This window comes from Phalacrocorax aristotelis, chromosome 2, assembly GCF_949628215.1.
Source record: "Phalacrocorax aristotelis chromosome 2, bGulAri2.1, whole genome shotgun sequence".
NCBI lineage: Eukaryota > Metazoa > Chordata > Aves > Suliformes > Phalacrocoracidae > Phalacrocorax > Phalacrocorax aristotelis.
The window spans coordinates 44,411,319-44,434,482 of NC_134277.1; the positions used below are offsets into that span (position 1 = coordinate 44,411,319).

Below are 23,164 nucleotides of genomic sequence, written 5' to 3' on the forward strand. Positions count from 1 at the left end.
CACCATTTTGGGACATTTGACATGCAACATCTTCAGTTTATTCACATTAACAAAAATATAAGTCTGCTTGAGAAAGACCTGAAAATATCTTTGAAGGGGAATTGTTAAAGGGAAAAGTAAACATCAATAAATGACTCAGTTTCTGAGCACTTATCTTAAAACTATTCATGAGAAAAGGTGACAAATTGCTAAATGAAACAAATGACCAAAAGAAGAGACCATGGAAAGGGCATAAATGTTCTGTTTAATCTGCCACCGAACTACTTTATGATCTTAAGCAAATAATTTAATTTGCGTATGTCTTCCCACCATTTCTAGCCTTACTAATTAGGACTATGGAGGATTCCCCTGCCACGCGGCCTGCACAATATGTTGTGCTATCATCCGACCATAACCAAGAATAAGAATGCAAAAATGACACTGTTTTCTGCAAGAAGCAATCTTTGACCCTTTCCATCATATTGTTCCGATACTTGGCCTGTAATTAAATTCACAGTCTCATCACTCCCTAATTTTAATTTTTTGAGACATGAAGAATGCAGTTGGCCTTGAAAGGTTTTCCTTTCGCATTTTAGAACATCAGTGCTTCTGGGATCTATTTAGTCACCTACACCTGTTTTACGGCACAACCCGCAAGTGCAAAATATGCAGGAGCAGGGAGCGTGTGTCAATGAGTTGTTGTATTGATTTCACCAGAAGTATTTTAATGCCATTTCTCTTGAAAAATGAACAATAGATCTGGGCTCAGAAATTCTTAATGCATCTTATGTATGGTAGTAGACAGTCCATATTCAGTAATTTACTTCAATATTCTATACAGAAGCTAAATTATATGCTGTTTTGCCACAGTGAACATGAATGAAGGATCCATGCTAATTTTTTTCGATCTGTCAGCACATCTGGAAAGCATTCAACGCAATACTGTTTTCTTACAAACACAGCCTTCCTGGTGTGGATTGACTTGCCCTCCAGACTCCCTAGTTTCTGCTTCTCAATGCATTGCCTGCCAAGACAGTTGCCATGTGATACGAGATTCTGGCTCGCCATTCTTCCACCTCAGCTCCAAATACTATTCTGTGGACTTACGTTTTGAGTTTGACGCATGTACCAAGCTAGTTGAAGGTACTGAAAACTATTCATTATGCAATACCGATCAGCTGTTCAGCTCTATGGCTTGTTGCATTATTACAGCCTGTAGTTCCACTCTTCTCTCAGTGATTATCAAAAATAATTCAGGGTAAAAGCTCACGTGCTTCTGCCTGGACCTGAGGAACCCAATACTTGTCAGAAGGACCACTTAGGAGACTAGAAGGAGGTCATATTTCTTATCTCCTCAGCCTGCTGGTTCAGGTCTCATTTTCCTGTGCAATTTGTTAGTGCTCCTAGATTTGTAGTTACTGTTTATATCTCAAAGAATATTTGGCCTGAAGACCATTATTTCTCTCACGGAAATCTGTGATGATTATTCAGACCTTTACCTTAGCCTGACAAAATATGTTCTGCTTAGGATTCTTCTGAAATCCATTGAATAACAGCAGCTGGGCAGAAACCTGGTTTGGGCAGAGAACAACTGGGAGCACATTGTTGTGATGAATTATTTGTAATCATTTTATTTTTTGCAATAGTATTGTAAATCTTTTGCAGCACAAAAAGGAAAGGTGGGGGAGGGAAAGAAACAAAAGAAAGGGAAATCTGAAATTTAGCAGCCAAGTACAAATCTTTGTACTGACTTTCATATAGTCTAGGGCCTGCCCTTCTCTTCTTATGTATGATCATGTTCACTGAAGCCATCTAAGAAGTTTTGATCCGTTCGGGGGGTTAAACTGTCTAAGATTAGGAGCAGAGCTTTCTGAGTCAGGGGCCCCCACCTCTGGAATTAGTTTTCCTTGGTTCTCTGCCAGTGTCCAGCTCCACTAAGCTTCAGAGCACATGGTGAAATGTTTGTATGTGGGTTAGCTTTTCTCTGTTTTTAGATGGTTTGGTTTTGCTTTGAATTTTACTTTACAGATCTGGAGATGGTAGATTGGGAATTGTTATTGTCTAACAGCATTGTTTAATATTACCCACCATGGAAAGCTTCCATGTCGTTTATCAGTAATTTTTAAAGAGTGCGCTCTACCGCCTGAATGAACGATGTTTTTATTTTCACTTTTATCTTGCCATTTTCCAGCCTGTGATACTGGAAGTACTTTGACCCAAACTGGAATAATTCTTGAGCACAGAATTTTGTTCCTTGCGTGCTTTGTTGTGTGTGGAGGGAGGAGGTGACTGCACAAGGTGGACTGATGGGGGTGTGGCTTGTCATCTATGTGGGCTTACTGCTTTGCTCTGGGCAATTCTGCAGCAAAGTCCACCTTTGTACGTGTCCTGTGGCCATCATGGCTATGCAAACAGGTCCCCCCAAAAGTGCCTGTCTGCACTTTTTGCTAGTGAGGCTAAACCTATATGTGTATCCAGAACGTTTAAATCCTTCCACCCCAAAACGTAGACTGTATTTAAATGATCATAAATAGATGGTTGTAAGTAGTCTAAAGCATTTGATTATAAACTTTAATATTCAGGGCTTGATTGTCTTATTATTTACCTCAATTTTAAATGCTGATATGGATCGTTCCAATAGAAATGCTTCTTATTTGCACCAATCTGAGAAGATAGCAGGACCCGCAAATACTTGACATGCTTTGAGGATAATACTAAAGGATCTTTAGAGACGTGTATTTTTAAAATACAGCTTTGGTTTGTGACAAAGACTTTTTTTTTTTCCATCTATTGCGAGATTAGCCCTTGCCCTTTGTCCAAATATATTGTTGCAATAAGATCTGTTCAGGTTCCCACAGTAACAATCCTGTTGGGGAATAACGGAACCCAAGGTGAGGAGTAAAAGGGCATCACATAATACCTGGTAGTCACCCACTCCCGAAATAACCCTGGGACTGGTTCTCTCCTGGTGTAAAACAGACCAGCTCCTGAGGATGTGGCCCAGTATCTCTGTGGAGCGGGTAGTTGCTATTGGAGACGTCAGTACACGCATCAGACAGATCAGGTATAGATCAGATATGTATCTTGACACTGCAGGCTCTCAGTAGATGTTCCCAGTTAACTTTCAAAGCAGCTGCTCCTCAGGACAATGTGGTGTTATATTTAGAAGTGCAGACTGGTCACCTGACGGTGTCCTGATTTAAGAACGGTCAGGTCTACACTCACCATTCATCTCTTCAAAACAAAAAAGATAATAGCTGAAGAGTTGGCTTGGCTCCGGCACCACTAAGGAAATTCTTGTTTTGGTGTTAAACACTCTTAATGAGATTGCATTTTTCCCTACCATGTCTAACTTCAGTTTGAGAGGGAAGCTAACATGATGAATAAAATACTCGAGTGCACCCTGCCGTCATGTCCGACTGAGCGCCTTACACACGTTGGGTTTTTTTTTTTTTTCCCTTTCTCTTCTCATATTTTTGTTGATAAAATCGGAGAGCCGGTGACTGGTGCTGATTTAGATTTCCAGCCTGGATTTGCTCTTGTTTTTCTCCTTACTCCAGTTCTCCTTGTGCAATGCTGCGTGGCGCTGGCAGCCTGAGAGAGAGGGAGCTCCAGTCACACACATACACTCAGACCACGGAGAGGAGATTAACATCAGGGAGCCCACATTTGCAATAGCGGGTGGTGCTGGGGAGGGGGGGAGGCCAGGGGAAAATAAAATAAAAGCAACAATCGGGTAAATGCTCGTCTCTTCTCACCACCAGCACCTTGCACAGGTCTGAAATCGCTTGTTTTGCTTTGCTGTATTGCGCTTGCCTGGCATGTGGAGAGGGGAGGGGGAGGGGAGGAAGGGGGAGGTTTAACTTTTACTTGACATTACCGGGTTATTGTCAGTTCCCCCGTGTTAAACCCCGGCGATTTCCCCTCGCACCCCCCCCCCCCCCCGCCCCCTCCCTGGGCTCGGCTCCCTCCAGTTAACTTTGTTCAAAGGGCTGCGGCCAGAAGGGCTAGTCCGGGCCTGGGACATATATCGCGTAAAGTAAATAACCCCCACGATTAGACCGGGGCCGGGAGTTGATCTTCGTGGCGAGAGATCTGCTTAGTTAGCGTTTGCCGTTTCGGGGCGATTGAAGGCCATCGCACCAAGGACACGCGCGCACCCGCACCCACACCACCCCCCCCCCCCCGGCACAGACACACACACCCACCCGCGCGCACACACACACACACACACACACACACACCCGCTCACTCTTACACACGCTGGATACAAAAGTCTGGAGGATCTAGGGGAGTATCGCAGCCGCCGGATCGGTGCAGCAGCGGCGGCCAGAGCCATGCGTGTCACGGCCTCCTGAGGGGGGGAAAAAAAAGGAAGGAAGGAGGGGAAAACCAAAAAAAAAAAAAAAAAAAAAAAAGAGAAAGAAGGGAAAAAAAAAAAAAAGAGCGAGGAGAGAAAGCGCAAGAAAGACGCGGGGTGGTGGAAAGTCTTTGCCTGCTTTTGTCTCGCAATACAGTGAACTGGAAGATGGAGATGGATGTTAAGGGAGTTTCTCCGTGCCCGGAGCCCATCCCCCCGGCGGCGGGGTCTGGCGGCTGCCCGCACCAGCGCCCGCACCACCGCGATGGGCAGCCCGCCGAGCCGGCCCCCGCCGCCGACAGCGGCCACCCGGACCGGAGGCACGGCGCCGAGAAAGAGGACAAAAAGGTAGGTCCGCTCCGCTCCGCTCCGCCGCCGCCCGGCGCCGCCCGCCCGCCTGAGGGGCCGGCTGCCCGGGGCCGCGCTCGGCGGGGCGGGCGGGCGGGCGGAGGGGCGGCGGGCCCGCTCCCGTTCCGTTCCCGCTCCCGCCCGGCCGCGGCCGCGCCGCCCTTTGTCAGCGCGGCGGCGGGAGGCGGGGGGGCCGGCGGCGGAGGTTGTCTGAGGACACGGGGGCGGCGGGGCGGGGAGGCGCGGGGCCGCCGGGGCCGGGGCCGGGGCCGGCTCCGCGGGGCCCGGGGCGGCGGGCATTGTTCCGCCCGCCCTGCGGGAGCCGCGCCGCGGGCGGCGGCCCAGGTGCCGCCGCGAAAGTTTACCTCACTTCGAGGGGCCGGTGCCGGCGGGGCCGCCGCTCCCCTCCCCTCGCCCCCCCTCGGTTTTCGGCCGGCGGCGAGGGGGGCGAGTGAGGCGGGGGCGGGGGGCCGGAGCCCGGCGGCCGGTCCCTCAGCCCTGCTGTGTCATTGCGGAGCGGGGACGGCTGGCAGCCGGCTGCCGAGGGAAAACCGGCGGGTGACGGAGTTGGGCGAGAAATGGGTCAGATCGCATCCCTCAGCGCGGATATGTCTGCCGCTGGAAGGAAGAATCGGAAAGTAGGGAGGATGGGATGAAGAGAGGTTGCCATTAAGATAATGTCAGCGGAGTGCATTGATCGGGGCTTTTGTCTGTGGGCACCGTCTTCGTTCCCATTCATTTCTCTCGGCACGGGTTCGCCAAACCGAAGCCGCCGAATTCTGCTGTGCCCGTAGGTCTGTAATAGGCAGAGGCTGACAAATGTGTAAGTTTCGTCGCCATACGGTGGTTGTTGCAAGGAGCGATCCCTGTGTGCCAGACCGTAAAACACATCCGTTTGTATTTTACTGAAATCCGAATAATTCTCTGAATGGACAGATAACCCCAAACCAGATCACGCTCCTAGCCTGAAACGAAGAATAGAAACGTTGCCGTGCACTGGATTAGAGCTGTGTTTCTTCAACTAGTTTTACTATAGTTTGGTTTTGTTAGAAATGTGGAAGAGGACGGTAACACAATGAAGGAATGTAAACCGGCAACGCAATAAATTAATGCAACGACTATGTCACACCATGTATTTGCCTGACTAGAGTTGTGATTATCGTGAGAAATACAAGGTGTTTTGAAAAAAATGGTATCCTCAACTGAGGACCCTGAGCTTGTAGCATTTACATCTGATACTTTTAGGTTTGTTACCGTTTGGTAAAATCTCTCCTATTGTGTTTTAATTAAAAGAGAGTGTCAGCGACTGCTCGTTTTAACAGGGCCTGTACAGCTTAGTAAGGTGGCTACAAGGGCTTTGTTTTTAAAATGATAACTGGTGGTTTACATCTTGCGGTAGAGGAACACAGAATTTCATCTCCCTTGAGTTTATGAATATTTCATTCTGTCGTGACTGCGTGTCGCTGTACGTAGCTAAATGATTTGTGTGTGTGTGTGATTGTTTCTAGGATCCCTTTCCTTGCATCCTGTTACTTACGGGAACTTAAAATGCGTTTACTTCAAAATAATTAAAATGTAGAGCCAAGGTTGCCATTTACACGAGTTGGTTGTGCCAGTGGCTTGAGCATTTAAAAACCCTGCCATCAGCAGAAATTCATGCTCAGGAGTTACTTTCTGATGTGCCATACAGTCTGTCTAATGTTTTACCAATCGTGGATGTGGGGAAGGCACGCAAGGTATGACTGAAGGTGAAAGAACACTGGAGAAGGCCTGATTCTCTGTGGTGTGGCTAATTAAAGCGCTTAGATAAGTCAGTATTACTGTTTTATTTTGTATTTGCCAGCATTTTCTGGACAAAGAAACAAAAGTGCTACCTTTTTTTTGTCCTAGTTGTAGCCGTGCTAAAGTACCGTGATATATTCCTTTTCTTTAATCCACTATCAGCTTTGCCAGGCTCGCCATTGCCAAGGTGGTTGCAGTCACTAGCTTGTATTTTTGGGAAGTGCTGTGATATTTCAAACCGCCCTAAATGTATGTATCTTTTCTGGATGCCGTCCCAGGACAACCAGTACTTATTAGTGCCCGAGTATTTCAGATATCTGCTAAAATAGTGGCACCAGAAGTGTGACGAGAAGGGGAAAACCCATTAAAGCGATAGTAAAATCCAGCACTATTGTGAAAAAAAAACATTCCAACCACAAAACAAAATCCAAGTATTGCTGAAAACATCATCTAAGAACTTTCTAAATGGATTGAAATAACAGTACCATTGCTTATTTGACCCTTTAAACAGATGTCAGAGTCACACTGCTGCATCCTAGAAGTGTAAGCACTCTACGTGGAAATTGTAAAGGACGTTAGAACCTCATTTCCTGACACATGTGTACTTACGAATATCTAAATATTAATATTTTACAACATCTCATGATCCCACTGTCAGCACTTGCTTTTTGGGATCATGCTTCAATTATAAAAGGTCTTCTATTTTATCGTTGAGCTCCATTTCCGTGGGAGGTAAAGAGTTTTGCTTCCATCTAAATGGAGCTGGGTGGAATCTATGCTCTAATAAAGCTATTTTTTTTGTCACTGCTTCCAAAAGGAACATTGCTGAATTAACCAAAGAAAGTATTTTCCTAGTTCTATGGAATTTCAGTAGAAGGTACTACTATAGTGTCAGTTATACGGATATTGGATTTTTTTTTCTGCTGTATGTTCATTTTTATTCGTCTTTGGACTTCAATAAAATTGTGAAAGATGTGCATAACTTGAAATATATAGCACTGTCTTCAGCTGGGATGCTGACATGCTGAAGAGTACACTTAAGTGCTCTGTTGGAGGAAGACCTAGGTTACCTCCCATATATCTTTTGTGTTGAAACCACCTCTGACAAATGTATGAGATGAGATATTATGAAGATTGACTTTATAATTTAGTAAGTATACAGTGTTTGGTGCTTTACAGCATAGTTGCCATTTAGGTGGGAGAGAATTAAGCAGAAATAGTAGCAGATAAGATTTAGAAGACGGTTGGCTACATAAGGATACTGGTTTTTCTCTTAAAGCAGAACACATCAGAAAATATTTTTCAACACTCCTACAATGTTTTCTGCTATTTTAGTTAAAAGCATGTAGGTCTAATCCTATATACAGCAGCATGTTGACATTCTCCAGTACGGCAAAGTGGGTGACTGGGGGAGAGAACACCGTGCAATCCTGGCTGTTTATTCCCAGCTGGAGGTGCAGCTGAAGCTGCAGTGGTGTGGGTGGGCTGTCACACCGTCTTGCCACTCTGTGACTTGGTGCAAGGGGATGCAGGCCCATAAATTTTACTGAGGATTCTGAGGATTCTTTCCAGCTTGTATTGGAGTGATAGCATCTTTGCAAGGATCGGTGTAGGGAGCACTTTGAGAGATGAAGGCAACTCTGCGATTCCTGTGCAGATTGGTGACTATGGGTGACATTTGCCACAGAATCACAGAATGGTGGCGGCTGGAAGGGACCTCTGGAGATCATCTTGTCCAGCCCCCCTGCTTTTGCTGGCACACCTAGAGCAGGGAACCAGTCACAGCTGACACTGACCAGGTTTTTCCCTGGGGTGGTATCCTTATTCAGGACTTTCAAGCCCTTGGCTACAGCCGGTGCGTTACAGTGTTTCCATTTCCCAAAATGTCCTGTAGCCCCCAGGTCCTCCAAAAGTTGGTCCTAGGTACGGATTTGGTAGCGTAACGTTGCACACCTAAATAGGAGCATTTTATTTTTGTTTTCCACTGAGGAAAACCTCTGTATATCTGAGGTTTGCACAAATCATTTAGCACAGATGATTTACAAGCACACCCAGAGCTTTCACTCTGTACCTTATACTTTCACTTTATTCTTTATACATTCCAGATAGATACAACCCCCCTGTAAAATAGCTCCAAGGTGAGGAACCTTCTGTGTATTTACATGGAAATGAGCACACCAAGGTTACAGCAAAATCAAGCCTATCTGGGCTGGGTACCTTGTATTCTGGTTCAAAAACAATTTGCCCATGTTTGACAGAAGAGTTCTGAAGTGTTTTGTGGGCTTAATTGTATGTCATTTCCCAGAATTCTTGCCTGTGATATCGCTGTGTGAGAGTGGTACCCAGGTGTGAGCTTCTAGAGGGGAAAAGCTGAGTGCTTTGGGGAAAGGCACTTGGTATTACCTTGGGAATTCTGTTCTGCCGTACACATGATCTGATCTAACCATCAGTCTCTGAAAGCCTTCCGCTAGTGTATTTACAGGCCTACTGCTATCAACAATACGGTGGCTGTTCGCTCATCCTCCACAAGCGGTAGCTTAGGAAGAGTGGAAGACTCTCCAGGCGCACTTCTTTTTTAATAATTTCTCTTGTGTGTTTAGTTTTGTTTGGTTTGAAAAGCCCTATGTTACTATGTGTTTGCGTTTAGAGAAGAGAAGTCCTAAGAAATGCAGTTTGTGTTTGAAGCAGATGGTGAGAAGTTTCTTTTTTGGGGGCGGATCACTCCAGCCTCAGGTCAGATGTGCTTATCTTACCTTAGGCAGTTCCACTGTGCTCAGGAGAGTAGTTGTCAACCACTGTCTTTTTTCTGGAGGTTTAGATGTTTTTTCAGACAACCCAAACCCAGCCCATTGAGCAACTTGAAGTTGAAATCCAAAAGCTGAAACTGAAATCAGTAGTGGGTAAGGGGAACAAGTCTGGAGTGTGTGGGACAAAGACAGTGGAGCTAGACAACACTACCAGTTGCTGATGGTAGCAGCTTCTCCTAATAGTCATATAAAATGCAACACCTTGTATTAGCTGGAGTTTCCAAGTAGTGAAGGCTTTGTGCCAGGTGTATCATGGGCTGTGGTCCTGCCAAGATGTAATGCAGGCATGAATAGTCAAGGTCAGGCCACTGTCTGCCTGGATGGACAAATTCTTAGCCACCCGGAGATGGCAGAAAATTTTACTTGCGGCTGTTGCTATTCTGAGAGGTTGATGTCAGACAGAAAATCCGGTGTATCTTTAAAGTGCGGACAGAGCTGGATAATAATGGGTCTTTCTCTAACTCGTCGCTAAGAATGTTTCAGAAATCGTTCCTCAGCCCAGCGACATCAACTCTGTCTTTTTCAGGTCCACTTTTAAGCACCTATTCTTCATTCTTAAGCTGCTCCTTACCATGCCGTGGGCCATTGTGATACAGGTATTGATCTGCATAGTTGAGTGTTTTCCTGATGAAATGGTCTGAAAAAAAAGCTTATTCTGTGCTAGCACCCTGTTCTTCCAGAGTTCTCAGAGCCTGGTGGCTGTCTGGGTGGTGAGTCTGTCCCAAAGCCACAGACCGGGGACACACTGAGTCCCTTATATTTGGGTCTTTGTCCTGCAGGCTCCTGGGTCACATCTCCTGCGTAGGCTCTAATTCACGGCAGCGTGGGGAGGCTCCCAGGCGCTTCTGCCTGGAACGGCTGCCTGGAGCCACAATGCCTGGCAGGTGCCTCTGGAAGGGAGGTTTCTGTCCTTTCTGTGGCTGCTGTGGACAGCAAAGCTATTTAACCATGCCATTAACCTGTTTCAGTGAGCAAGGCCCAGGGGCCATCTGCTTTGAGGAGAATTAAAAAAAAATCAGATTTAAAAAAAATCAAAAATAGTAAATTCACTGTGAACTGAGAGCCTTGCTTTGCAGGCAGGTCTGCTTCTGTATTTCCATGCATTTGATGTGCTCTGTCTCTCACTTCTCTTGCCTTCTAGTGAGAGAATCCTTAGATGAACCTAGGATTGTGCCTTTATCACAAAAATAAGCAGATGAGAGGAATAAAGAGAAAGAGAGAAAGTGTTAGTACCTCAACTGAAGGCAAGACTTTATTAGACATCACACTTATATTCATACTTTATTAGACATCAGAGAATCCATAAGGAGAAGAGATATTGGGAATCAGGCCTCATAATTTCCATAGCTCCAAAACCATTTTTTTGTGTCATATTCTGAGAATTCCTTTTACAGATATGGGAAAGAATCTTACCTTAGGTAGAGTAAATACACATTTAAAATGTACTTATTTTCAGGTGGCGTATTGAGAATCTGGAACGTGGAGAACGAGGTCTAGCACTGGTTTTATGTTAGAGTTAAAGCGTAAAGTTGGAGAGGGAGGAACTGACTTCCGCGCTTCGCCTGTGTCTGTCCTAAAACAACACACATGATAGTGTGTACGAATGATTCTTTAAAATCTTGGACCCAATACTGAAACTTTCTGAAAGAAGAATATGCTACTTAAAATAGTTCTCCCCTTACATAAATTTCATGAGAATTGTTTTGGCAAAGAGCGAATGGCCACTTTTTCAACCAACTGGTCAATAAGTGGATGAAGCTTGAAAAGCTGATCACGCTGTGGCTGGTTCCTGGGGTAAACATAGAAATATTCATCTCAATGCGGAGATTTCATGAAAAGTAAGTACTACTTGTAGTTATTACAGAGTGAAATGAAATGCATATGTAGTTGATTAGGTAACAAATCCAGGAACATAAACAATGAACATCATGGGTGGGAGCTAAACAACACTCTTGAGTCATCGGAAACACAACCACAAATTTTGCATGCAGAAGACACAGAACTGGCTTTCTGGCTAAAGGCAAATACGTCTTGGCTGCAGAAGAGTTGCAAGGATTCCTGCTCGGAGGAAGATGCAGCACTGAAAAGGACATTGTTATCTCCTCTTGAGCAGTTGGGACATTGCCTTGACTCAGATGTAGTGTATGTGTTCGTGCCTATGTGCTGAGACTGGAAAGCAGTCCTATTCAGGACTGCACATGACAGCTCGGAGCTTGGCCAGTGCATGGCATATCCTTCTCGCCAATGTGGAACTTGTTCTCAAAAGCCCAGTATTCACAGGAATTCCTGTCCAAGGGTAGAGTGCCAGCTTGTAACGAGTCTAAGGCTTCAGACAATGGATAATCAATGAAGCTAGAAAAGAACAATACCCATGTTGTTGCATGCTATTCCCAGTGTTTTGCTAGATGCTCGCAGTGTTTTTAGACCATCTCTATCTGTGGTAAAAGCTTACTGTGTCGTACTGCACCCCTATGGCACAGTAATTCTTACTATACTGAGGTTAAGGTTTACTTAATTGCGCGGAGCTAAGAGGGAAGTATAGTTACTGATGTGTGAAGTGGTTCAGTTTTTGTTTGGTTCCATATTTGGTTGTTCTGTGCCTGGCTGTAGCCATGCTGCTCACATAGTGGCTGGGATTATTTCCCAGCAGCTTGTTCTAGGTGGATTTCTGTACTGACTAGCTGCCAGTAGTAATTTTCCAGTAAGGGTATAAAAAGTTGCACAGTCCCAGTAGAGTTATTAGTTTCTAACAACTTGTCTCAGAAAATACCCAAATAGTAAAGAAAACGGGACTGCAGCTGTAAATAGGAAAAATGACAACAGGAGCAATGATAATTTCCATGAACATAGTGCTCAGATGAGGTTCTAATGCGATGTTTAAACATGTAGGAGAAAAAAGGACAGATCTGAAAGATATTAAAGATATTAAGTATTCTACAGTAGTTTCTTTCCTTCCTCACTCCTCATCCTTTCTCCGTGGCTCTGGAATTCTCCTCTGTCTATAATGAACACTTCTGTTTTGTTTCATTTCCCCACATTGCATTCTGAGCGATAAGGGGAAACCAGTGCATCTTAGCTGGGATAAAACAAGGCAAAATTTGGCTCATAGTATGGACAAGGACAGTCATGTATAAAATTTCTTAGACAGCCCTGATTTACTAGAAAAAGAGTAATTCTTCCATGCCTAATGGCTTCTGCCATGTGTTTAAATACAGCTGTTATTTTCATTATACATTCTATTAAGTGAAGACCAATCTTGTTATAGAAGCAGAATAGAAATAGTCTCCTTGACTGAAAAACAAGTGTTGGGTGAATAAAAATTACAGACTCAAGTCCCAGAGATTGGTTAATATACTTACTATTTCTGGGCTTCTGAGTTCATTCCACTGAACACCTTGGCCCGTAGTTTCAGAGTTTATTCTTTCTGAAAAGATATTCTACACAAGTTGTTCAAAGTGATAATGTGATCAACAACTGAAAATATTGCAGGGAGATGAAATGAGTATTTCCCCATTTAGTTCTAGACCACCTGCAAAGGATTGTTACCACCGACTAGAGGATGAAAATAAAATGATGTGGAACCTATGCCTGTTCCGTTTGCACAGGGGCCATGCTAATTGGTTTCAACAAGTGCCTCAAGCACCACTGACACCTCTTCTTTGCTATTAACTAATGATGGTTGTCTCGCTGAGGTTATGACTGAGTCTATACTCATTTCCAGGAGCCCATAGCAGAAAATCTCCTTTTGGATCCACACTAACATGCTCAAGATAAGTCTTTGTGGAAAGGGAGTTAAAGGGCTAGTATCTACCAAGGATAATTGTTGTAGCTGTTATATTTAGTAGTAATTTGATATCAGCTGTGGTATAAGAAATATGCATTGTGCTTTGCTGAGAATTCAAAAAGAGTACATTATTGCCTTGAGGTAGTTACCATGTGAATCAGACATAAAGTGGGGAGGATAACTACAAGTCCTCACAGAGGGACAGGCAAGCATGTTATGTGGAGGTAGGATGTAAATAACTTCTGTTCTTAAGGTGAATTGAGAGTGAAAGGGAGTGGCACGGAGGGCAGAGCAGGAGTCCTTGCTGGAAAGCTAATTGAAAACAGCAACTTTAGAGTTGGACTAGAAGGAAGGAGTTTCTAGGTTTAGTGTTTTGAGACGAAAGAACTTTATGAAGTGTGTATTGGGTCCATGTGGAGTTAAGGAAGCACACAACAGAATCTCGCAGAGTTCACAATACGCCTATCTAGGCTTCACAGACATTATACAGTGCCCTGGTTAGCCTTGTTAACTTTATTGAGTGTGCTTCGAGGACATGCAGACTTTCAAAGTATGTGAAAGCCACTTTTAATAATTAATTGGCTCGCTCTCTCCCACCTATTGCTTCATATCTAATAAAAGGCAACAGCGAGTCCTTGCCAAAGCCAACAGATAGAGTAATATTTCGGTTAGTTGGGTTTGAGATATGACAGGCTAGAAAGGATATCCCCAAAGATCTTAGAAGTGAAATAATCCCCATTTTTTGTCCTGTCTTATTCCTCCCATGACTCCCATATGATGTGCTCTTAGACTAAATTTTCCCTGATCTAGTAAGTGATCCAGGGAAGATCAGTCTGGTTTTAGAGAACAAGAAGTGTTTGTGTGTGTGCATCTGTTTGAACTGATTTATAACTGGAAGCGTGTTTCAACTTTACAGTGTCAGGGGGACACACTGATATTTCCAAGTGATAAGCCTTAAGCAGAGCAGCCACCATCGACACTATCATCTACACCCGTGCACGCGCAGCGTGTCACAGGAAATGACACACCGTTATCAGATCAGATGGCTGTTAAGGCGGATGCAGGGAAATGGTGATCTTGCTGGCATGACCTGAAAGACAGATGTCCACAGATGTTCTGTAGTCACTTGAGTGTGTGCAGTTAAAGTGTGCCTGTTGTGCACTTGGGGAAATTTTTGTTTAAACAGAGAACACTAATGTTTGGAGGAGGCCCTTAGTATGTTTCCAGAGAGAGAAGGGAGGAAACCAGCAGCTTAATGGGAAGGAATGCTATGTAGGTTTTCGAGAGACCAAGAGAAGCAAGGCAGTAACAAAGGGTTGGCTATTCATCCTCAACCTGACTTTGTCTGCCTCCCAGAGAAGGGAGGCGGCTAATGCGGTGGGAGCTTACTGTCACCTGCTATTGTGGTCTTACGCAAAGCATAGCCTTGTTAGACCTTAAAATGGGGACTGAACGTGCTGCTGCTTGAACTTGTCAAGAGGCCACACCCTGTGAAGAAGATAAATAAATGATGACTCAATTCTAAGAGAAGCCATGTGGAGGCTAGAGAGTCAGAGGCAATCAAGGTCAATGTGGCTCAGGGAATCATTACAAGAAGGGTCATACCACAGGACTGTCATGAGATAATCAGCCAGACCTACATCAGAACTGGAATCAACCAGTGCTGGGCAATATTGCTCAGGGCTCTGGCTTTTCTTTCTGGTCTAGTCTCTGCTGTGCATGTTCCACCCATTGGTAAGACTTGCCAACTTTCTCTCTTTAGGTAGTGTTTCATAGTCATATTCTTTTGCATGCTGTTGCATGCAGAATAGTTACTAAGTCTTACTAACTGGTCAAGCAATGCAGTCACAATATCACCTAGCTGCTATTGTTTCAGAGTTAGACTTACATCCTCACAACAGGCCATCTGTGAGATCACACTATCCCACGAACTGTGGCTTTACTCCTGGTAGCTCAGAACTCTCCATAATGCCAGGTACAAGCAAAGCTCACAGAAAGATGTCATTCTGCAATGCCAGTCTGCATTTCACAAGTGTCTGTGCTTGTCACCTATGATCATATCATGACACCTCTTAGTTATACATCCACATCTCATGGTAATAACTGGAAGACACCAGAGCCATTAAAATTAGATAACCATAGATAACAGGCACTTATGTATTATGTACTGTATGTTATTATTAAGAACTAGGAGCAGGAAGACACAGTGATATAACAGTTAACAGGTGCCTAAAGTGTTGCTCTCTTATTTGCTGATTCAGGTGACTGGTTCCTCACCTACGCAAACAAAATTATAGATGAATCTGTAATAGGTAGAACTTTTGCCATTTTTAACATGCAGGTCAGAGCAGTTGCACCTGTTGACGCACAGTTTTCTGGTATCAATAGTCTCAGCATGCAGTGTGGTCCTTGCTTTGTCATACATCATGGGTTCCCTTCTAATGCTGCGGCAGAGACTGTCACAGCTACCCAGAAGGCTGTGAGGAGGAGTACAAGACTTCAGCAGTCTGGGTCAGGACCTCCGAAAGGTGGTGGGGAGATCACTGCAGAGAATTTAAAAGGCAAGGTACCAAATGCTAAGTACAGGAATGCACTGTGCACCCATCTACTCTGTGCATAAACAGAAGTATATGTATTGTGCAGAGGAAAGGCAGAAAATCCTAAGTTTTGCTTCCAACTAAGATCTCTTGTAGTATAATGGTGCATAAAATAATGGGGAAAAAGTGTATGTGCAACAGTTAGGCAAGAATAAGAAAACTCACATTTAAAAGCCAAAACAATAGAGGACGCGTAAGTGCAGCGGTGGGATCTAGTGATAAATTTTAAATGCACAGTAAAGGAAAGGAGGAACAAGGTAGTTTAACCACCTTCCTGTGTTGTTAGCAGGTGTGAAGGAATGGGACCTGCTTGTATGGCAGGCCACTGCTTGATCTGAAGTATCTGGGGACACATTCACCATCGGTAAAATACCCCGTGGGTGCTTGATCTGTCCAGGTGGTACTGGATGCCAGTGCAATACTGGCCATAGTGGGGGGCAAAGCATCAGCTCTGATCTGTAGTCTGTTACTCTCCCCTTTCCTGATCTCCTTCCAAACCTGTGCTGGCATGTGCTGGCAAGGCTTCTGTGGACTTGGGAACAGAGGGGCAGAGACCGCACCCTTGATATGAGTATTACTGTATCTCTCTGACAGCAGCTTTAGCACTTCAGCATCAGCCCAGATGTGCAAGGGTCAAAAGGACTAATAAGTTAATAAATTTTAAAAACACAGGAGTTTGGAAAAGTGCTTCTAAAATGCTAACAATATTTTTAAAGCTGAGATCTAATTTTTTACCTCATAGTAGCCTAAGGACAAATTTTGTACCTTACTGGAAGATCTGGATAGGCTGGAAGAGTGGGCCAGCAAGAACCTTATGAAGTTCAACAAGGACAAGTGTAAGGTCACACACCTGGGAAAACATAATCCGGGAGTGCAGCACAGACTGGGATCCACCTGGCTGGAGAGCAGCTCTGTGGAAAGGGACCTGGGGGTCCTGGTGGACAGGAAGCTCAACATGAGCGAACAGTGTGCTGCTGCAGCCAAGGCGGCCAACAGGACGCTGGGTTGCATCAAAAAGGGCATCGCCAGCAGAGAGAAAGGAGTCATTATCCCCCTCTACTCAGCGCTTGTCAGGCCACACCTGGAGTACTGTGTACAGTTCTGGTCCCCGCTATACAAAGAAGATGTGGACAGGCTGGAAGGGGCCCAGAGAAGGGCCACCAAGATGATCACAGGACTGGGAAGCTGCCATACCAGGATAGGCTGGGAGAACTGGGTTTATTCAGCCTTGAGAAAAGGAGGCTCAGAGGGGATCTCATCACCATGTACCAGTACTTAAGGGGTGGCTACGAAGAAGATGGAAACTCCCTTTTCACAAGGAGTCACATGGAGAGGACAAGGGGGAATGGACACAAGTTGCTCTTGGGGAGATTCCGATTGGACACGAGAGGAAAATTTTTCACAGTGAGGACAGTCAACCATTGGAATAATCTCCCCAGGGAAGTGGTTGACTCGGCCACGTTGGACACTTTCAAGAGTCGGCTGGACAGGGTGCTGGGCCATCTTGTCTAGACTGCGCTCTTCCTAGAAAGGTTGGACTAGATGATCCCTGAGGTCCCTTCCAACCTGGGATTCTGTGATTATGTGAAGTTCACCACTTTTTCACAGGTTAGAGAGCATGTTATATTTTACCTTCTTGAAATGTTTTCTGACCAAGTAAAACTTGCTGTGAGTAGAAACTGTGCAGAAAGGAGTGCGGAGGTACAGACTGTTAAAAATAATCCAGAAGAAGGTGGATTAGTAGGCTCAGATGAGGTAGTCGGATGTGCATTGTCAGTGCACTAGCAGTTTAAAGGATTCTTATACATACACACCTAGCAGAAGGGCATGCTATAGCATGAATGGAAAATTGAAACTCCCTTCTGTGCATTAAGCTCTTCAAGGCTGTAAGAGAACTCTTCTGCCCAGTATAATTTTGGGAATAATTTTAACGTTTGGAGAAAAAGGAGGGAACATGGGCAGGTCACAGTTCGAAATAAATCTGGGGTTTAAAGTTTGTTAAAATAATTTTACTGAACATGTACAGTCCAAATCTTACTCTGTTCCACACAAAAGACAGAAACACCCTTGATGAGATTTTGTCTGGAATTAAGAATTATCCTGCCCTGGAGCAGGAGAACGCCATAGATCTTCCACTTCATTCTTGTATGATTCTGTGCTGGAAAATGCTTTGAAGCTTCTGAAAATGAAACTGCATCTAAACGGAGTTTTCAGATGCACTCAAACTCCGAAAGTTGATATGAATTACCTGACAGTTGTGTAAAATGAATGTAGCTGTAAATAAAATTACTCACTGTAGTCTCGTGGTCAGGTGTGCATGCTTACAGGATCAGATCTTGCAATTTTGAGCTTTTGAGGGGGAGGTATCATCTCTCTCTTTGTATTTAAACATTGCTGCTACAATGAATCCTACATACTTACATGTTCAGGTAGCCAAGTATAATATTTAAACAGTGTAAAATTGTATTTCCTACTATATCAAAAACACTCTTAGAGCTCAGTAAAACAAGTGTTATCCTAAAAGACTGTATCTAACCTGAATCTATTTTTGGTAATAGATAGTTCATATGAAGTGCTAGTGTAATAACTGAACAATGGTTTGAAGCACCTTAGGAAGAGATTTTATTTAAAATTTGAAACCATCAGCAAACCGGCATTTTCATAGGGTGATACATTTAAAGGGGTATTTCATTATAATGCGATATTTCAAATTCCAACTAGTCTTTTTTTTTTAACATGTAGAAGGGATGCGTAACAATGTCAAATGTTGCTATTAATACTAGCGCCTTAGCCTGCACAACAGATTTATAAGAGCAGAATGCTTCGTCCTCTCACGCTTGCAGGAGCATCAGTTTGAAGAGTAACACATCTGTAATAGATTCAGGTTGCTTTTTTATCAGCAGCCGATGGTGACACTCTTAAGAAAGGGCCGAATTCTCATACCTACAAATACATTTGTCAACAAAATATGAGCATGCGAGACAACAGTTCAGTCACATTTTGCTTTCATTTTTCCTCTTTTGTGCTGGGGCGTAACTTCCAACTGTCAGCTCTTTCAGCTGAGTGTCAGCCTTTTTATAATTGCTGCAGCATGTCAACCACTTTAAAATTACCATATGTCAGCTGTTTACCATATTGACTGAAAGCATGCGTATTGGGTTGTTCCCCCTTGCCTTACCTGTGTTGCTCTTGGTGACAGCCAGGTGATTATTTTAGCTGACAATTCAGCCACTGGCAGGAATGCCCCAGGTGTATTTGACGTGGCTCTGCTGAGTCCGGGAAAGACAGTCAGTCGCAGAACCAGACAGCTGGAAGAACGGGGCTGGATGGCGGATGTGCTTGGCAGGCTGGCTAGTGAGCAGGCAGACTCACAGACCTAATCCCTTCCTTCCTTGCCTGCATATTTAGACAACCAGGAGACAATGACGCTGTAGGTTGTGTGATCTCCGTGGGAATTTGGTCCTGAGAAGACCTGGCTACAGAAGCAGGAGAATCTGTTTGTCCTAGTGTCTGTCTGAGTGTTTCGCTAATGCCATCATTATAGGATATTAGCACCTTGCAAATATTTAAAAACATTGCAGCAACACTATTTTCCCCCATCCTCGCTGACAAAAAGATGAATGGCAAAGGGCTTACTCAAGGCAAACCTTGTGTTAATGGTAATGTGCCAATATGCGTCTGGTTTTGGACTGTGTCCGGTGACTGGTTCCTGACTGTGAACCGGAGCTTTTGCTGGCATTTTTCTGTGACTGACATCCAATTTGGACCTGTACTGCAGAGGGAAACAGTAGTAAGCTGGTAACGGAGTGCCAGATAGTAAGAGGATGACAAGTCTTTTCCAGTCTTGTGTGAATGTTACTGAATGAGCAGTCAGCGCGCTAGGGGCCAGCGAGCCAACAAATGTGTTCAGCGTTCCCACAAAATAGTCTTCAGAATAGTAGGAGGTGTGATTATGAAGGGGAGGAATTTGAAAGCTATAGATAGTGGAGTTAGGCAGGGGAAGTCAGCTGGCAGGAAGGCGCTTTGAAGCTAAACAGGGTGCTGCGCAAGCCTTTCCCACAGCACCTCTGCCCATCCAGCCAGCACGTCCTGCTGGCGCCGAGCAGCCGAGGGCAGGAGGCTGCCGGCATCTTTCCCTGTGGGAGAAGAAGAATGAAGTGTCAAGGGGACACACACGTGGGGTGGACACAAATAAGCCTGGACAAGGGGCAGCTCTGCCAGGACCGTAGCTGTAGCAGTGACGAGGACTGGCTGTGTGTATTTCACCTGCTTTCACCAAGTCTCTGCACAGGGTTAAAGTGGGGCCTCTGATGCTGAATTGTCTGACAATCTCTCCTTTTATATTAGCTGTATTATTTACCAATTTCAAAAATGATTCAGCAGGGGATAACTAGTGTTCTGAGATCACAATGGGTCTAGTCAGCTTTCCAGAGAGAACAGCAATTACTGTGTGAATAGAGGTGAACGTGACACCTAACCTAAGCATTAGTCTTCTTGTGTTTATGTGCGCACCTCTTAGCTGTGATTAGCCTCAGTTGAAACACTGTTGTGAAGGTCCTGTTGACAGAAACAAGTTGATAGGCAAAATGGAAGGGGAGAGGTGATCTTCTGTCTTTTTCATTTTTAATTAAATAAGGCAAAACACACAGTAAGTGAGGACTGATTTGCATGAAAATTTGTATGCATGTATAGTAGATCTTAATGTTAACGCGGGAAATTGCTTTCTTTCAACTCAGTGGCCTGTATATTTGATTTCTAGAATTGTTTCCTTCTTTGTAACTTTCAGTAAGTTTCTATTGCAAAATAGTGCCTCTAAATTCCTTGTGAAATACTCAAGCACTTTGTAGTCTAGTAGATAAGGACGTTGTCTTCTGTTGGAAAGTATTTTTTATTAAAATCCATTGGCAGCTTTTTGATAAGTTCTTCTTTTTTTCCTCTGTCAAATATATTATTATGAGTATAACAATGAATGCTATCATTAAGAAATACGATGCATTTAATAGCCATATTTTAAAACTTTTATTCCACAAGCAAAAGCGTGTGTGCCTCTGTGTGTGTAAAAGCCAGTTTTCATTGGATTTTTGAATGCAGCTAAGTCTTGGAATGAACTAGCAAATATCCTTTGTTTAAACTTAACAATGCTTGTATTTGATATTTTCAGAATTAATTTTTATAGCAGATTTCATTATATCTCTGTTGTGTTCTGGATACAATAGGGCAGCTCACTTGCAGCTGAATTAAAATCCGTGGTTTAATAGCAGTTTGACTTGCCCAGGCAATAAATTATCTCACGTAAATGGAGGTGCTATCAAGATAAAATATGTTAAGTTAATTTTGTAACAAATCCCTGTGTTGCTGATGGAAAATATTCCAGAAGAATTACTCCCTGCTATGCATGGGGGCTTAATGAATTTCAGGATAATGGAGATGATTACTATCTCTAAGGGTCTGCTGGAATATACCCTTTCCCAAAGTGTAGTCTGAATTCTTCTTGGAAGTCCTTGTGGATCAGAAACTGGCTATGGCCTAACTATACTTTTGTTTGCTCTGCTTTAACAGAAGGTATGATTTTAAAGTGACTTTAGGAATTTGGTGAAAAATCCTGTGTGGATACACTTAATTCAGTTAAAACTAGCTAACACAAATTTAATATGCATGGCTAATTTACAGGTATAAACTAAGCTATCAGAGTAACTTTTTAACTGGTTACCTAAATCAGTTTTTAAACAGACATGGAAAACCTTTCATAGAATGCAAGACTGAGAATTTGGTACTGTTTACCTTGGAGAGGAAATGAATCAGATGAATCAGAAGTGAGATGATAAAAAGGTTACAGTCAATGAAGGTGTAGGCTCTGCAGAACAAGAAATGCTATTCTACCAACAGGGAAGAACAAGGTGCGTTCAGTGAAGCTTAAAAGTGGCAAAGTCAAAAGTAAGTAAAAAGAAAAGCTCTGCCTTGCAGTGAACTAGTTGCTGATGGAACTCACTGTCTCTAGATATCTCTGATGGCAAGAGTTTAACAGAACTCCAAAGGAACAAAGAGTTGCGTGCAGGGTAGGCTTAGTCTTGACATAACTGAAGGGGGAGGTTTGAGTGAAGGAGAAGGAAAGAGCACCGCAGCTTGATGGTGCAAGAGCATGCTGATGCTTAGAAAGCACAGCACTAATGCATAAACTCATCTGTTTATGTAGATAACAAGGGTATCCAATTGCAACAGTAGGGATTAAAACCCAAAAAGAATGGTGGAAAAGGTAAATACCTGCTTGGTTCAAGCTGGTCTGCTATTAATGAAGTCAAAACGTCTATTTTCCCATGTTTTTCCTATATGCAGCTGCTTGTACAATCTTTTTGTTGCTTGATTCTGGCTGGGTAGATCTCCAGCAGCAATTTCACGTTCCTGTAGAGATCATCACAGTTGTACCCATTTCCTTCCAAAAGCTCATCATGTCTGGTCATGCCTTAAAAGCTACAGCAAACTCTGTTGCAGTCTTATTAGGAGTTTGTATTGCTGCATTTCAGTGTTTCTAAGGAGCAAATGCTGAAAATTTGTCCATAAAGGTGTCTGTCCCCCCCGCATACTTGGATAATAGAAGTACATTTGTCTGGATACCAGAGCGTGAAACAGGACAGGCCTGGAAAACTTTCAGTGTTGCTTAATGCTTGGTTCTTGGGAAAGGAAGCACATGATAGGACTAGGTGGTTTGTTCACGGTTGTAGCTGGTGATCAAATGAACTGGGGTCCCTTTGTAAATAGCCATAGAGAAGCAATGCAGACAGAGCAGGAAACCAAAGACCACCTGTTCTCATGCCGCTGCCTCACCCTGGCGACTCTAGTCCCTTAGTCATCCAAAGACACCTCTTGGACACAGTTTCTAGAGCTTAAAGGGGACTATATTTTGCTGATCAAAGTAGGAGAGCCTGGAATCACACTCCTGAGTTGGATTTATGGAGCCAACGGGAAAGACTGCAGTGCAGAGTTAACCACTTCTGGGTTGGTCTCAGTTCAGCCTGGAGAGCTGTGTGCTACAAGTAAGAGACATCTGGAAAGTGACTTCTTCATGTGGCTTCTTGCTTTTATGTTGCTTACCGCTCTGCAGCAGACACTGAGGGTGTCTGTGCTGCCTCTTGGCTCTCCTTAGTCAGCAGCTGCTGCTTTGTTATCTGTGGAAGAAGCCTAATCGTCTCCCCAGGTAGGCAGCTAGGTTGTTCTGCAACCCAGCTGCTACCCAGATCTTCTGTGTTTCTGCTGCAGACTGCACATTGTGGCAGCCCAAGAATGTGTGCAGTATGCTGTTTCTTTTGTCTCACGTGCTCAGCTAACCCTGCCAAGTTGTTTGATCCACACACAAGTTCTCTCACTGTTTGCTGTTGATGATGGAATGAGGTCACAAGTTAAGTCTTAGGCCATTTAATCATTCACTTTGTCCCTATCATCTACCTTCACATCCTGCTGTCCTTAGCCGTGCCTACGGTATCGGTAGACTAATTGTGCTGTGGTGGAAAGA

General features: G+C 44.0%; 1 protein-coding gene across 6 annotated transcripts in view; it reads left to right on the forward strand.

The window, feature by feature from the left end:
- Positions 1-3,622: 3,622 nt before the first annotated feature.
- The window catches only part of RBMS3 (RNA binding motif single stranded interacting protein 3), a 728,945-nt gene continuing 709,403 nt past the window's right edge, over positions 3,623-23,164 (forward strand). Inside the window, exons 1-2 of one of the 6 annotated variants that reach the window (XM_075083285.1) lie at positions 3,623-3,755; positions 4,497-4,687. In XM_075083285.1, coding sequence (XP_074939386.1) covers positions 4,508-4,687 — 180 coding nt within the window. In that variant the 5' untranslated portion in view covers positions 3,623-3,755; positions 4,497-4,507. Of the gene's footprint in view, positions 3,756-3,970; positions 4,688-23,164 lie in introns of those variants that run through there. The other 5 variants (XM_075083286.1, XM_075083287.1, XM_075083288.1 and 2 more) reach the window with 5 other exon arrangements.